The 12,248-nt window shown below is 38.3% G+C and overlaps 1 protein-coding gene across 2 annotated transcripts in view; it reads right to left on the reverse strand.

Moving 5' to 3' along the window:
• Window positions 1-12,248, reverse strand: part of LAMB1 (laminin subunit beta 1) — an 86,003-nt gene that overhangs the window by 3,145 nt on the left and 70,610 nt on the right. For both annotated transcript variants that reach the window (XM_025378669.1, XM_025378668.1), the window contains 6 exons: window positions 10,006-10,190; window positions 8,319-8,560; window positions 5,130-5,333; window positions 4,304-4,448; window positions 2,378-2,585; window positions 2,033-2,174 (listed from right to left, as the gene is read on the reverse strand). In XM_025378669.1, the coding sequence (XP_025234454.1) occupies window positions 2,033-2,174; window positions 2,378-2,585; window positions 4,304-4,448; window positions 5,130-5,333; window positions 8,319-8,560; window positions 10,006-10,190 (1,126 nt within the window). The remainder of the gene's footprint in view (window positions 1-2,032; window positions 2,175-2,377; window positions 2,586-4,303; window positions 4,449-5,129; window positions 5,334-8,318; window positions 8,561-10,005; window positions 10,191-12,248) is intronic.

Genomic DNA, 12,248 nt, shown 5'->3' on the forward strand with positions numbered 1-12,248 from the left:
TGTTGAGAAAGCATTTTAAGGACAACTGCAGACTTTGGCTAAAGAACATTCACAAATAAGCAGCTGTGCGAAGAGGGGTTTCCATATATAAATTTCCAACTTAATGTGAGTGGGAAAATAAATCTTAAACTCTAGTAGTGGAGATTTCAGCTAATTACTGAAGAAATGGAGACTAGGGATGTTCTTTGAATTTCTATAGAATTGTGAGACAATGTATGGTCTGGGGACATTACAGCTGTAAACTCTAAATACTCAGTTATTTAAGGAAAAAAAATATCTGGGCAACTGGTGAGGATCTACATCTGATCTCCTTTCAAAGTAGAATCAATAAACATTGACTTTTAAAAGCTAGCCAAAGTAAGCAGGTGAGCCCACGACAAAAGAATCAATTTCACTGAGCACTCAATTTTTCTTTAAAATGATCTTCAAGGATGGATCTAATTACATAGAATTAACTGAATAACAATACTGTCATAATGAAGTTAATGGGATCAGTATAGACATAGGCTAAAATTTGTAAATATTTCAAACCTAAGGACCCTTTAATTAGAATAACATTCTTTGAGTGAATTGCTTCTGATAAGCTTTCATGAACATAGTTCAGTTAGAGGTTCTCTGTTTCTTATTGTTACAAACCTAAAACACTTCCTGCCCTCCAGGGCCCCTGAAAAACAGAACCCCAGTTATTAACTTGCATCATCAAGCCACATATCTCACCTATAATTCAATATTTTCTAATTTGCTTTTCAGAGCAGTTTTTTTTTCAAGAAACAAGGTCTTGCTCTACTTCCCAGGCTGGAGTGCAGTGACTGTTTGTTTACAGGCATGATCATAGTGCACTATAGTCTCAAACTCATGGCCTTAAGTGATCCTCTCACCTCTGCCTCCAAAGTGGCTGGGACTACAGGCACACACCACTGCACCTGGCTTTCAAAACAATAATTTCTGTAGTCACTGACATAATATTCACTAAAATATTAACGGCAAACTGAGAAAATGGAAAAACCTAGAGATCGAAAACATCAAAATATTTATAAGTCTGGTGGGAAAACATAATTTTTCTAAACTTGAACCAATAGCCTGAAGAAAAAGCCTTATTGATACTCAAAATTTAAGGAGGAAAATGGGCAGAATTATTGACCTTTATTTAACTGACAGCAATACAATAGGGGAAGACAGGTTTTTACCAACTAATGGTAAGAAAAGCATGTTGAAAATTCATCTTCCCAGGTTTTAAACACATGGAGGATTGGCCTGAGAAGGCTGACAGTGCTGGGTATGGGAGTATTTAATTTCAAAGTATATTCTGAGAACATGTATACGGATTAGATAACTCATCAATTTTCTTCATTTTTTAAAAACTCGTAAAGTTGGAAGGAAAAAGTTAACTTTTTGAGAAACAAAAGAATTTAATGGAATTATGTTTGCATTACTTCTTTTAAGAGATAGAGGATTTTTAGAGCAAAGTGCTAGATCCCTATGAAAAAGTATTCCTTATTAAAAAAAAATTAAGTTTTCCATGCATTCTGAATAGAATAGATATAGATTGTTTCGCTATAATCACTCTATTAGGTTCCTCTAGAATTGGGTATTGAAAGCAGACTGACTGTTCTCCAGTAGTTTCTAAAACTGCTATATAGTAAAATGTTTGATCACCAAAATCTTGAGACATTGGCCTTAACCATATAAGCTGCTTTATAACATCAGGACAGTTTTCTAAAACTATTATACTTCATACTACTGAACAGAGTACATGCTGTTTCCTCAATGAATAGGAGTGTTTTTATTTTTTTGAGACAGAGTCTCTGTTGCCCAGACTGGAGTGTAGTGGTGTGATCTCAGCTCAAATGAAAACCTATCTCCACTTATTTTTAGCATCCATGCTAACGGAGTAGTTCAGATTTATTACAATTAAAGGAATCCTTTAATGTTGAGTTGTAAGAATTTTTGTTCATAGATAACAAATATACTTTTCTGGTAAAAGTGTATATGTAGCTGTTTTCCCATACATGTAATGATTGTGTATGCTTACCGAAGTTAGCAGGTTCTGGGTTCCTTGAATGTCTTCATCTGCTTGTTTAATTGCCTTCTCTGCTGCGACCTGGGCCTTTTCTGCTTCTTCCAGAGCTTCCTTTACCATATCTGCAGTGACTTTAACATCTGTTGCACTTTTGCTGGTAAAATAATGAGACAGTATATTGTTGTTGAACATGAAAAAAGTCCTCTCAGTGTTCTTTTCTTTAAAGAATGGCCTTCCTGAAATGACCCAGAGAGACTCGCATAGGTCCTTCTTAGAAGTTTCACTGGTTAAAGAGATACTTTTTACTCCATGATAGATACACAAAATAAGCCCCTTAGATGCCATGTCTTTAGATACCTTGCTTTTTTAGCTTCTTCTAACAACATCTCAGCTCTGGCAATGTCAGCAGCACTCTGCTGTAGAATAACCTCTACTTGAGAAAGGCTTTCAACTCGTTCACGTATATCTTCTGTCAAGTTCTGTAATTGCTGTGGGGTGCTAGGCATTTCCATTTTCAGTACTTCATTAGCAACTGCTTCAATGCTGTCCAAATCAGCACTATCCTCTGTGAAAAGCAAAGATGTCCCCAAAAAGAGGTGAAGAGAATAGATGGTTCATTCATTCAACCACTTACTGGTCATCTATGGACTAGCACGGTGGGGTTACCAAGAGACACTAACTTTCTGTTTAAGAGTTTATAATCTGTCTGGGGTTTTGGGGGAAGATGAGACCTACACACACAAAAAAGTAACTGCAGACAATTGAGTACTACTAGAATTTGTTTTAGGCTGGGTAGTGAGGGAAACCTTCGTGAAAGATGAGGAGCTGATTAGATTTTAAGGGGTAATAGAATTTGAAAGAAGAAAGGACAGTTCTAGGTGGGGAGACAGGAAGGGCAGAGCATGTTATGGGAAAGTCTAGCAGAGTGAATCTGAAGATTGTGGAAAACCATAGAGGGCCAGAGCTTAAAGCTGGGACTTAAAGGCAATGATATCTTTTAATTGAGGGTGGACAAATAGCTCAGAAACTTGTGAATGCAGATATAGAGATTCGATATTTCTTACAAATTATCTAGATTCAGGAAATTATAGAAAGGGAGAAAATTATAGACGGAAGAGAACTGGGATAGTGGGTTGTCAATGAAGCCAAGGAGTTTCAAATGTGAAATGTGGAAAATGGTGAAAAAAAAAAAGTTTATGAAGTTAAGCTTCAAATATGTCAGATCCTCATTTACTTTCGAGCTTTATGTTTTAAACTACTGAACATAAAAATGGACCCTAGAGGATTTATTCAAATAAAATATGTACTCGAATGATGGCTTCCATGGAATATTACCAAAATATCCTTAGCAAATACTGTTGACTTCTTATTAGCCATGTCTTTTTTCTTGCTAACAGAATACTGATTTTCTTCAGGCACCTGCCTCTAAGGTAAAATTATCAACCCAGCATTAAGTCTTTATTAGTTTGCCAATTACTGTAATCACATTTCCATTTTCCAGTGACATTTATGCATTGGCATGTGACTTATTTCTGGCCAGTGAGGTTTATAAGGATGACTGCTTAAAGGCTTCTAGGGAAGACTTCCTCCTTTTTAAAAAGATACAAGGAATAGGTGGTCTCTTCTTCCATTATTATTGTTTATCTTTATATGATGTCTGGAACTTTGGCAGCTACCTTGTAACCATGAGGAGCTAGAGGCAAAGCCGATATGCTTAAGATGGTAGAGTAGAAAGATGAAAAGTATGTGGGTCGCAGACCCATGAAGCTATCTTGCTACTGGATATCTTATTAAGATGGGAGATAATAAACATCCTTTTTGATTAAGTCCCTTTCACTTGAGTTTTCTGTAATTTGTAGCCAAAACCATCTTTACTGGTAATGCTTGAACTGTAAGTAGCAACACTCTTAACTACCTATAGGTATAATATCCTGTAAATAATAGAATTACAAAGCTTTGGGGGCAATGCCGAAGTAACAAACTCTACTTCTTTAAGGTTAGAGATTACTATACATAATCTCTAACAAATTCCAAATTCAATTTTCACTGTAAATATTTGACTTTTAATTGGCTGAGTATGCCATCAGGTGTGTCTGTATCTGCATAACATTGGAGAAAGTTATTTGATACACATATATAAGTTTAAGAAGTGGAAACATTTAATACATGGACATTTTTCTTATTTGGAAATGTCAGTACACTGACAGAAATTGATTTTATCTAAAATGTAAACAGAATCACACAGAAACAAATGTCTAAAAGTAGAATGAAAAAATTTCTTACGGGTCAAAAAGTTTCTGATTTGCTTGATTAGATTTCTCAGATCCTCATTGCTCTTGTCCATTTTTTCTTTGGTAGCATTTGTCTTCAACAGAATGTCTTCAGCACTCTGTTTTGCCTCATCTGCCCTCAGTTTTGCTTCAGAGACCTAAATGTGAAGAATAAATTACCCATGGAAGACTTTCATTCTTTCTGAAGGAGACCAGAATATTGGAAATGGCCCAGAAATGATGTTGAAAAACTATGTTACTTGGAATCATGTGTCTGGGAAACAACTTTCTCCCATTCAACAAAGTATTGTGTTGTTACAGACTGCAAGTATTCAGTATAGAGATTCCTAAACAGTGTTCTTATATAAATACAACTAGCATTTAAAAATTTTCAAATTGTTTTTAACTCCTGGCCTATAAAATAGTCCTGAGTCTTGTTCTCAGGTACCCACATAAATACTTAAGTGTGTGTCACTTTAGAAGAATAAATGCTCAGTTGCTTAGTATAGAATTTTTGTCGTACAGTTGGATGTATTTATAACCCTGGAGTCAGATAGGTAAGATGGCTATCTCAAATTATCCAGTATAAGATTTAAACATCTTGCACTAAAGCATGTGTTATTCTCCTCTGAGTAAGGAAAAAGCAAATTCTTTATCTGTAAAGAAAATCTCCCCATCTCTTTCTCTGACCTCACAGAAACATGAACTTTCATATTTGATTATGATATGCCCTTTTCATTTCAGTTAGCATTTAGAATTGATTTCTCCCTTTCAGATCCTCTAGTCCACAGCTGAAAGCAAACATACATGACAAAAACTGAGGACATCCACTAAATTACCATCTTGGAGAGCTGTTCCACTTCAGACAGGGCACTCAGGACATCTTGGTCCAAGTCCATGGCTTTCTGCCAGGCGTTGTGTGCAACAGTAACCAGACCACCACAGCCAGGCCCCCCACACTTCTTCTCTCCTTCATCAGTTCTGCAGTTTGGCCCGCCACATTCAGTCTCGGAACAGGAGGCCCCTGGGGGTGTTCCACAGGTCTGCAACAAGCCAAGGATCAGGCACAATATTTCAGATAGTGAATCTGCTGCAGCAAAACAGCTGTGCAGGGCCTGGGTGGCCCCAGAGAATGTGTAGGTGGTCCTCAGTAAGGGTGCTTGAAAACAGTGTTTGGGAGAATGGAGAGGGGAGCAAAGAGTTTAGGAATAAACTAACCTGCTTGTTTCCAAGGAAACAATAGAAGTTTACAACTCATCAGTATCTTCTGCCCAAATGAGTTAAAATACTATATGAGCTCTGCCCAGGATGCAGACATCTGCTATATCAAGTTGAATTCTGCCAATGCAAGGGCCAAGAAATGCCTTCCTTTTTTTCTAACCAGTTAGATTAAAAGAAAAAGCCATTGTGAACCATCTTTGGGGCCAGCACCAGCATCATGTTAACTCCTCCGGTAAATATGGTGACATAAAAGACCTATTACCTAGCCTTTTAGTAACTTCCCATCTTGTTAGGACTGGATCATTCCACATAAAATAGCCAAGAATAGGTCAGATGCAGTCATTATTGAAAGAAAGTAGACAAAGGAGAGACTGCAGAGGAATGCTGTAGTTGTAGCTGAAGAAGGATTTGTTGGCTGGTGGGATTTGAGCAGGGGAAGTGGGAAAACATTCCACATGTTACAGAAAACAGTACAAAGGAACAAAGGTAGATGAAGCGTTTCCAAATTACCACCCCCCACAGCCATCACACATGCATAGAGTCCTCCTTTCTTACCTACCAGAACCTCTCAAAGATCACCACTTGGTCATGGCATACAAATGCAAAGTGATAAATTATAATACAAGTGTGCTATATGATAGAAAAGGCTGAGCAGGAAGAAAATTGCATTTAGAGCTATTTTGTGGAAATGCTAATACTGAAAAGAAGCCAAAGATTTACTGCAGTGAAAAGCAGTTAACAGAATATTCCCAAACAAGACAAGGAAAATATTGTTTTAAAAAAGTACAAAAAAGCAGTTTTTAAATAAATACAATCAACTCTTTAGCCTAATAATTTTGAGATAATTATAATCCCATTATATCTCAAATTACAACTAAAATAAATCATTTATCTGGCTTACAGAAACACAAAAAGCTTCGGAATATAAAGTGTATTCTGCATGCTATAGAACATGAGTCTTAAGAACAGAAGTGTTTCTTTTTAAAAACCATATGACAGCACACATAGAAGATCTGTTTTGTTTCAACAGACGGGGCAGACATGGGGGATGGGGGTGGGAAACCAGCATGGCTCTAGCTAAATATCCACAAAGATACAGAACTAGAAGTACCTGAAAAACAAAAGGACAAAAGTCTCTTGACACAAGGAAATGGCAGTAAAGAACTTACAGAAAGAATTCTCACAGGATCATTAACAAAAACAAAAACACAGTAAGAGACCTGAAGAAGCTGCTAATCCCTAGGTAGTTTACCAGGTGGAAAAGCAAGCATAGGGAAGGGCACGCATTTGAAAGGCCAGAGGAACCCCGAACCCCACCCACCGCCCATGCACCTCCCTGTTGCCCACGGAGATGCCTCCAGTTCAAGACAAAAATCCTTTAGCATGCTTAGCTGCTTCTTGTAGGTCACAGAGAACTTGTTTGTGATGACTGATTTTTTGTTTTTAAAGGAATCAATGCTGCAAGGAAAGATTGAGAGAATTGGCATTTTATGCTTAATAACTTTGTCTCCTGTTAGCTGCAATTTACACATTGCTCTAGGCCTTCATTTTTCTTTTTTCTTCATCTTTTATTTTTCCATTTAATAAATGACAGATTATTTGCTCCCTGTTTGCTATAAAGTTTCAGAAGATAATGAGTATGAAACCTAGCAGGCATCAATAAACACTGTCTTATATTGTGACTAATATTGTCTATTTCAGAGAAAGTGAGGATGAGAGGAGGGAGGAACCATCACTAAGACAAAGCTGTAATGAAGTTTGAACTCTTCTGTGCCTATGTACCTTCCATCTTTAACTTTCTCTGTGTCTCTGGGCTAAGAGAACACAAACCTTTGTCTATAAAAAATACCCTCCAAATTATCTCAGATAGGTATCCTTCCTTGAAAAAACAGGAAGGAAGAGGAAGAAACAGGCTCAGTTAGGCTTTTTTGGGGCCTTCTGCCTGATTTTCATTAAACTCACAACTCAATTTCATTTGGCTCCAGAGTTACTTTTTAAAACTTTCTGGGAAATGAATCTTCTTTCTAGGCTGGTTTCAGGGTTAATCTTCACCAGGTAAAGTTACTGGAACAAAGGAACATAATAGCTAATACCCTTGAAAAAATTCTTTTGCTCCCTTTAATTTTTAACGGAAGCCCCTTCTAGAATGATTCTGATTTCCTACACTGAGATGGGTTTTATATTTCAAATCAGAACAAACTAAAAAAGGAGTGTCCAAGCTGGGTATGGTGACACATGCCTGTCATCACAGCTTCTCAGGAGGGTGAGGTGGGAGGATTGCTTCAGCCTAGGAGTTTGAGGTCAGCCTGGGCAACATAGCGAGAATCCATCTCTAAAAAAAAAAAGGGGGGGGGGGGGGTGGACAGGGGTGTTAGCCTGTAATCCCAGCACTTTGGGAGGCTGAGGTGGGAGAAGGATTGCTGGAGACCAGGAGTTCAAGACTAACCTGAGCAATGTCGTGAGACCCTATCTCTACTTAGGAAAAAAAAAAAATTAAAGAAATGTTCACAGTGTAAAAAGGATCAAGTTTCAGCGCGATGTCACTGAGTAGCTAAAACAGAATGGGAGACCAGTCACGATTCATTCTTTAGTTGAGGACCAGAGAAACAGAAGAGGGGAGGGCTGGAAACCCATATGCTGCTGTTTTTAATCTTTCTTGGTTACAGATAGCCCATTCCAGGATCCAGAGACCTCAGCCTAGGAGTTTCACTCCTGCTGATTCATTTGCAAACTATTATAATAAAGACAAAGGATAGTGTTTTTTTTTCTCAGCACCATAGCAGTAAGGCCGCACCCCCAAACCTTACCATTTCGGCAGTGGCTGAAAGGTCTAGGCTTTGCAGCTTGCCTGCCAGTTCATCAAGGAGGCGAGCCTGCTCCTCTTGTTTTTCCTTGAACTGGGATTCTCGCTCCATCATCACATCTTCTACTCTGTCTCTCATGAGGGCTGACTGTTCCACAGTACTGTTGGGTTCTGTGGTGGAGGCATTCACCCTCTCCTCTGCCTCGAGAGACATCTGGAAATACTTGGTAATGCTATCCAAGGCACCTACGGTAGGAAATGAAATTGCCCACAGTTAACCTCATCATACTAGGCTTCCTCCCCAAGCAGTGTCTATATTTGATGTCTTCAGGTCCTACATTTACTGTAAGGTTTTAAAATTCAAGAAAAAATATTTATGAAATACAGTTTTCAGGAGCAATGAATATGTTTTGTCCCATTAGCACCTACTCCAGCTCTGGAGTATGGCAAACATCTGGGTGAAAAATGAAAAATTAAGAAAATCATGCAATCTTGTTTCCATTCACAAGCAAACATCCAGTTCTTTATAAATAGCTGGTGTCAGGCATCCTGAAGATTATATGACCAGATGACTTTTCTCAATCTTTTATTCAGATCCACTCTAATGACTAATATAGTAGCCCTCCATATTTGTAGATTCCACATAATGTGGATTCAACCAACTGTGGATAGAAAGCATTTGGAAAAAATGGTTGTACGTGTACTGAATGTGTACAGACTTTTTCTTGCCATTATTTCCTAAACAATAACGTATAACAACTATTTACATAGCATTTACATTCTATTAGGTATTGTAAGTAATCTAGAGATTATTTTAAAGTATACTGGAGGGAAAAAAAAAGTAAAGCTGGGTATGGTGGTTCACCTCTATAATCTCAGCTATTCAGAAGTCTGAGACGGGAGGATCACTTGAGTCCAGGAGTTCAAGATCAGCCTGAGCAGCATAGCAAGAGCCCATTTCTTAAAGAAAGAAAGAAAGAGAGAGAGAGAGAGAGAAAAAGAAAGAAAAGTATATAGGAGGATATGCATGGGTTATATGCAAATACTATGCCATTTTATATAACGGACTTGACCATTGTGGATTTTGATTTCCGCAGTGGGTCCTGGAACCAATCCTCATGGATCCCAAGGGATGATGGTATTATATATAACAGCATGATGTGTTTTAGCTTTAGTCCAAAAGCAATCATGCATAAAACAGTATGGGTAGTTGGATAGTATGATGTAACATATTTCTACATTCTTTCACTTTTTGCTGAGGATCCTATATGGTCTAAGATATAAATAATGATTTGCAAAAAATTTTTTCTGACCAAGCAGCATTCTTGAATGTGAAAGGATTTGCAGAAGTATTAATACCTTAAGTATTAAAAGAACCCCCTTCCAAGAAAAGGCCAGGGGATTAAACTACTAACTGGAGGGAAAAAAAAATCAGGAAATGGATACCATTCTGATACAACTATTGCCATTCACTCTGTGAGACCTTTGCTGTGTCCCTTAGATTCTCTGTGCCCAAGTCCCACATTTGTAAAATGGGGACTTTGATCCTCATTTGTGCCAGAAACTGGATGAGTAAAGTTTTAAAATTTATTAGAAAACAATTTTTTTTTCCAAAATTGCTATATTAAAAGGTTAGACATATTGTTAAATTCATTGTCTGGGACTGAGTATTTGCACCAAAAAATGCTCACCCCGAATATCTGAGTTTTTGATAAATTCCAGTTGTTCAGCAAGTTCTTTCACAGTGTTGTCTAGGCTTTCCGCTTCTGTCTGTAGAGAATCCAGTTCTTTGGCTGTGCTGTTGCTTTGGGAAGTTGTGTCAGATAATTTCACTTCTACTTGAGCCGTCATTTCTGTAACATCTTTAATCAGTTTCCTGTAAAGAGAAAGTTAAGCTTACATAAACCCAAGGGAGGACTTTTACATTTCATATTTTCTACTAGTACTGTATCCATTACTAATTTCAAACCAATTCAGTAATTTGTAACATTTCATCTCTAAGTGCTAGTTTTATTTTCCTTATAAAAGATTGTATTAAATCTGACAATTTTTCTTTGTTCAGACTTAAGAAACACAGAAATACCACTCAGCTGAGTTGTGGCAGACAAGCCATTTAAGGGATTCCAAATTTCCGCTGTAACATGAGCACAGGTCAGAGTATGGAGTTCCGGCTCCATTTGCAGGCAGCTTCAAGCCCTTACAGTCGTAAAAACTCAAGACATAAATGACTCTGGTACACAGTTAGGCCTCCCAGCCACCAGCCCAAAACATTCTTCCCTAAGCCTGTCTCCTTCAAGAGGGAACATGCAGAGAGGAAGCCCTATAGCCCACCACAAAGACAACAGGAGCCAGCTGTATCAGCTTTCATACACTCCTCTCTTCCATCAGAGGAGCCTCCTTCTACCAACAGCCTTTTTATTTTTTAAAAGAAAATAGCATCTACCAAGAATGAAATAAGAACATTTAGCTGGCCGGGCGCGGTGGCTCAAGCCTGTAATCCCAGCACTTTGGGAGGCCGAGACAGGCGGATCACGAGGTCAGGAGATTGATACCATCCTGGCTAACACGGTGAAACCCCGTCTCTACTAAAAAATACAAAAAACTAGCCGGGCGAGGTGGCGGGCGCCTGTAGTCCCAGCCACTCGGGAGGCTGAGGCAGGAGAATGGCGTGAACCCGGGAGGCGGAGCTTGCAGTGAGCTGAGATCCGACCACTGCACTCCAGCCTGGGCGACAGAGCGAGACTCCATCTCAAAAAAAAAAAAAAGAACATTTAGCTTTCACGGTATTTAATTTGGAATCTAAACTGCATTTTGTTCTGTACTTTCAAACCTACAAGGCCGTACTTTTGACATCTATTTGTATATTACTGTGTACATAGTGTGTATGTGGGCATGTGTGTGCATGTGGGAGTGTGCTCCAGGTGGGTGTGGGTGGGGTTGTTTGTGTATCGTAAATAAAGTAATATTTGAGCAGACTTTACCTCTGGGTATTATTGGTTCACCTAATTGAATATAATTGTCTTCTTGGGGATATAATAGTATAAAAAACCAGGAAAATGTAAAGATGCTGAAAGGTTGGGAGCCATTAGAAAAATGACATGTAAGGCTGAGATAAAACCATAACCCAACTCAAAAAGTAATTAAAGGGATCGTTTGAAATGGTAGATTAAATTACATTTCAATGCCTTTTCCCTGAGGATAATGTACATAGTTTCTTTTTTCAGTGCTTTGCTTTTATTATTTGACTCACAGAAGGCTTTCATTTCTTCTCAGTTCTCATAAAATGATACAATTTTTTAAAACAAGCAAATCTAACATATTTTAAAATAAGGCCACTTTGGTTCCTAAAACATGTATCGTTAGATAGTATGTTGAAAAAAGAGTAATGGAACTAGTTTCCCTGTGATTATTACAATCTGTCTAGTTAAATGAATAGTGAGGGTAGAAACAGAGCTGTTTTGGGAATGTAATCTCTCTTCTGGCAGGCTCTCAAAGGACACCAGATTTTTTCTTCCTCCCAGAGGTGCGTAAGACCCAGGCCAAGAATCATTTCCTAAATGGGCTTGCATTTGGACCACGGCCTGCCAAAACTGTGATCTCTGCACATTAGGAGGCTTAGTCTTTTCAGTGAGGTAAAATGCCTCATTAAATGCATTGTCGCCCTGCATCAGACATTTCCTAACACTCTGGCCAGCCACATGGTCTTGGGCATAAAACCCGAGGCTTGACATCAAGGTCCAATTACTTTAAATCTAGGTCTAGGAAGGACTTCCTTCAAGTTGCTGTCTTCTGCTACTCATGTATGGTATGAGATGAAAAGTCCCTATGGCTTCTTAGAGATGCTGATTAAAGTCTCATCACACACACGAAATGTTACTGTCATTTTGTAATATAAACACCTCAGTGTGCAGGATTTAACTATGAAGTGGTCCCC

Source organism: Theropithecus gelada, chromosome 3 (genome assembly GCF_003255815.1).
Source record: "Theropithecus gelada isolate Dixy chromosome 3, Tgel_1.0, whole genome shotgun sequence".
Lineage (NCBI taxonomy): Eukaryota > Metazoa > Chordata > Mammalia > Primates > Cercopithecidae > Theropithecus > Theropithecus gelada.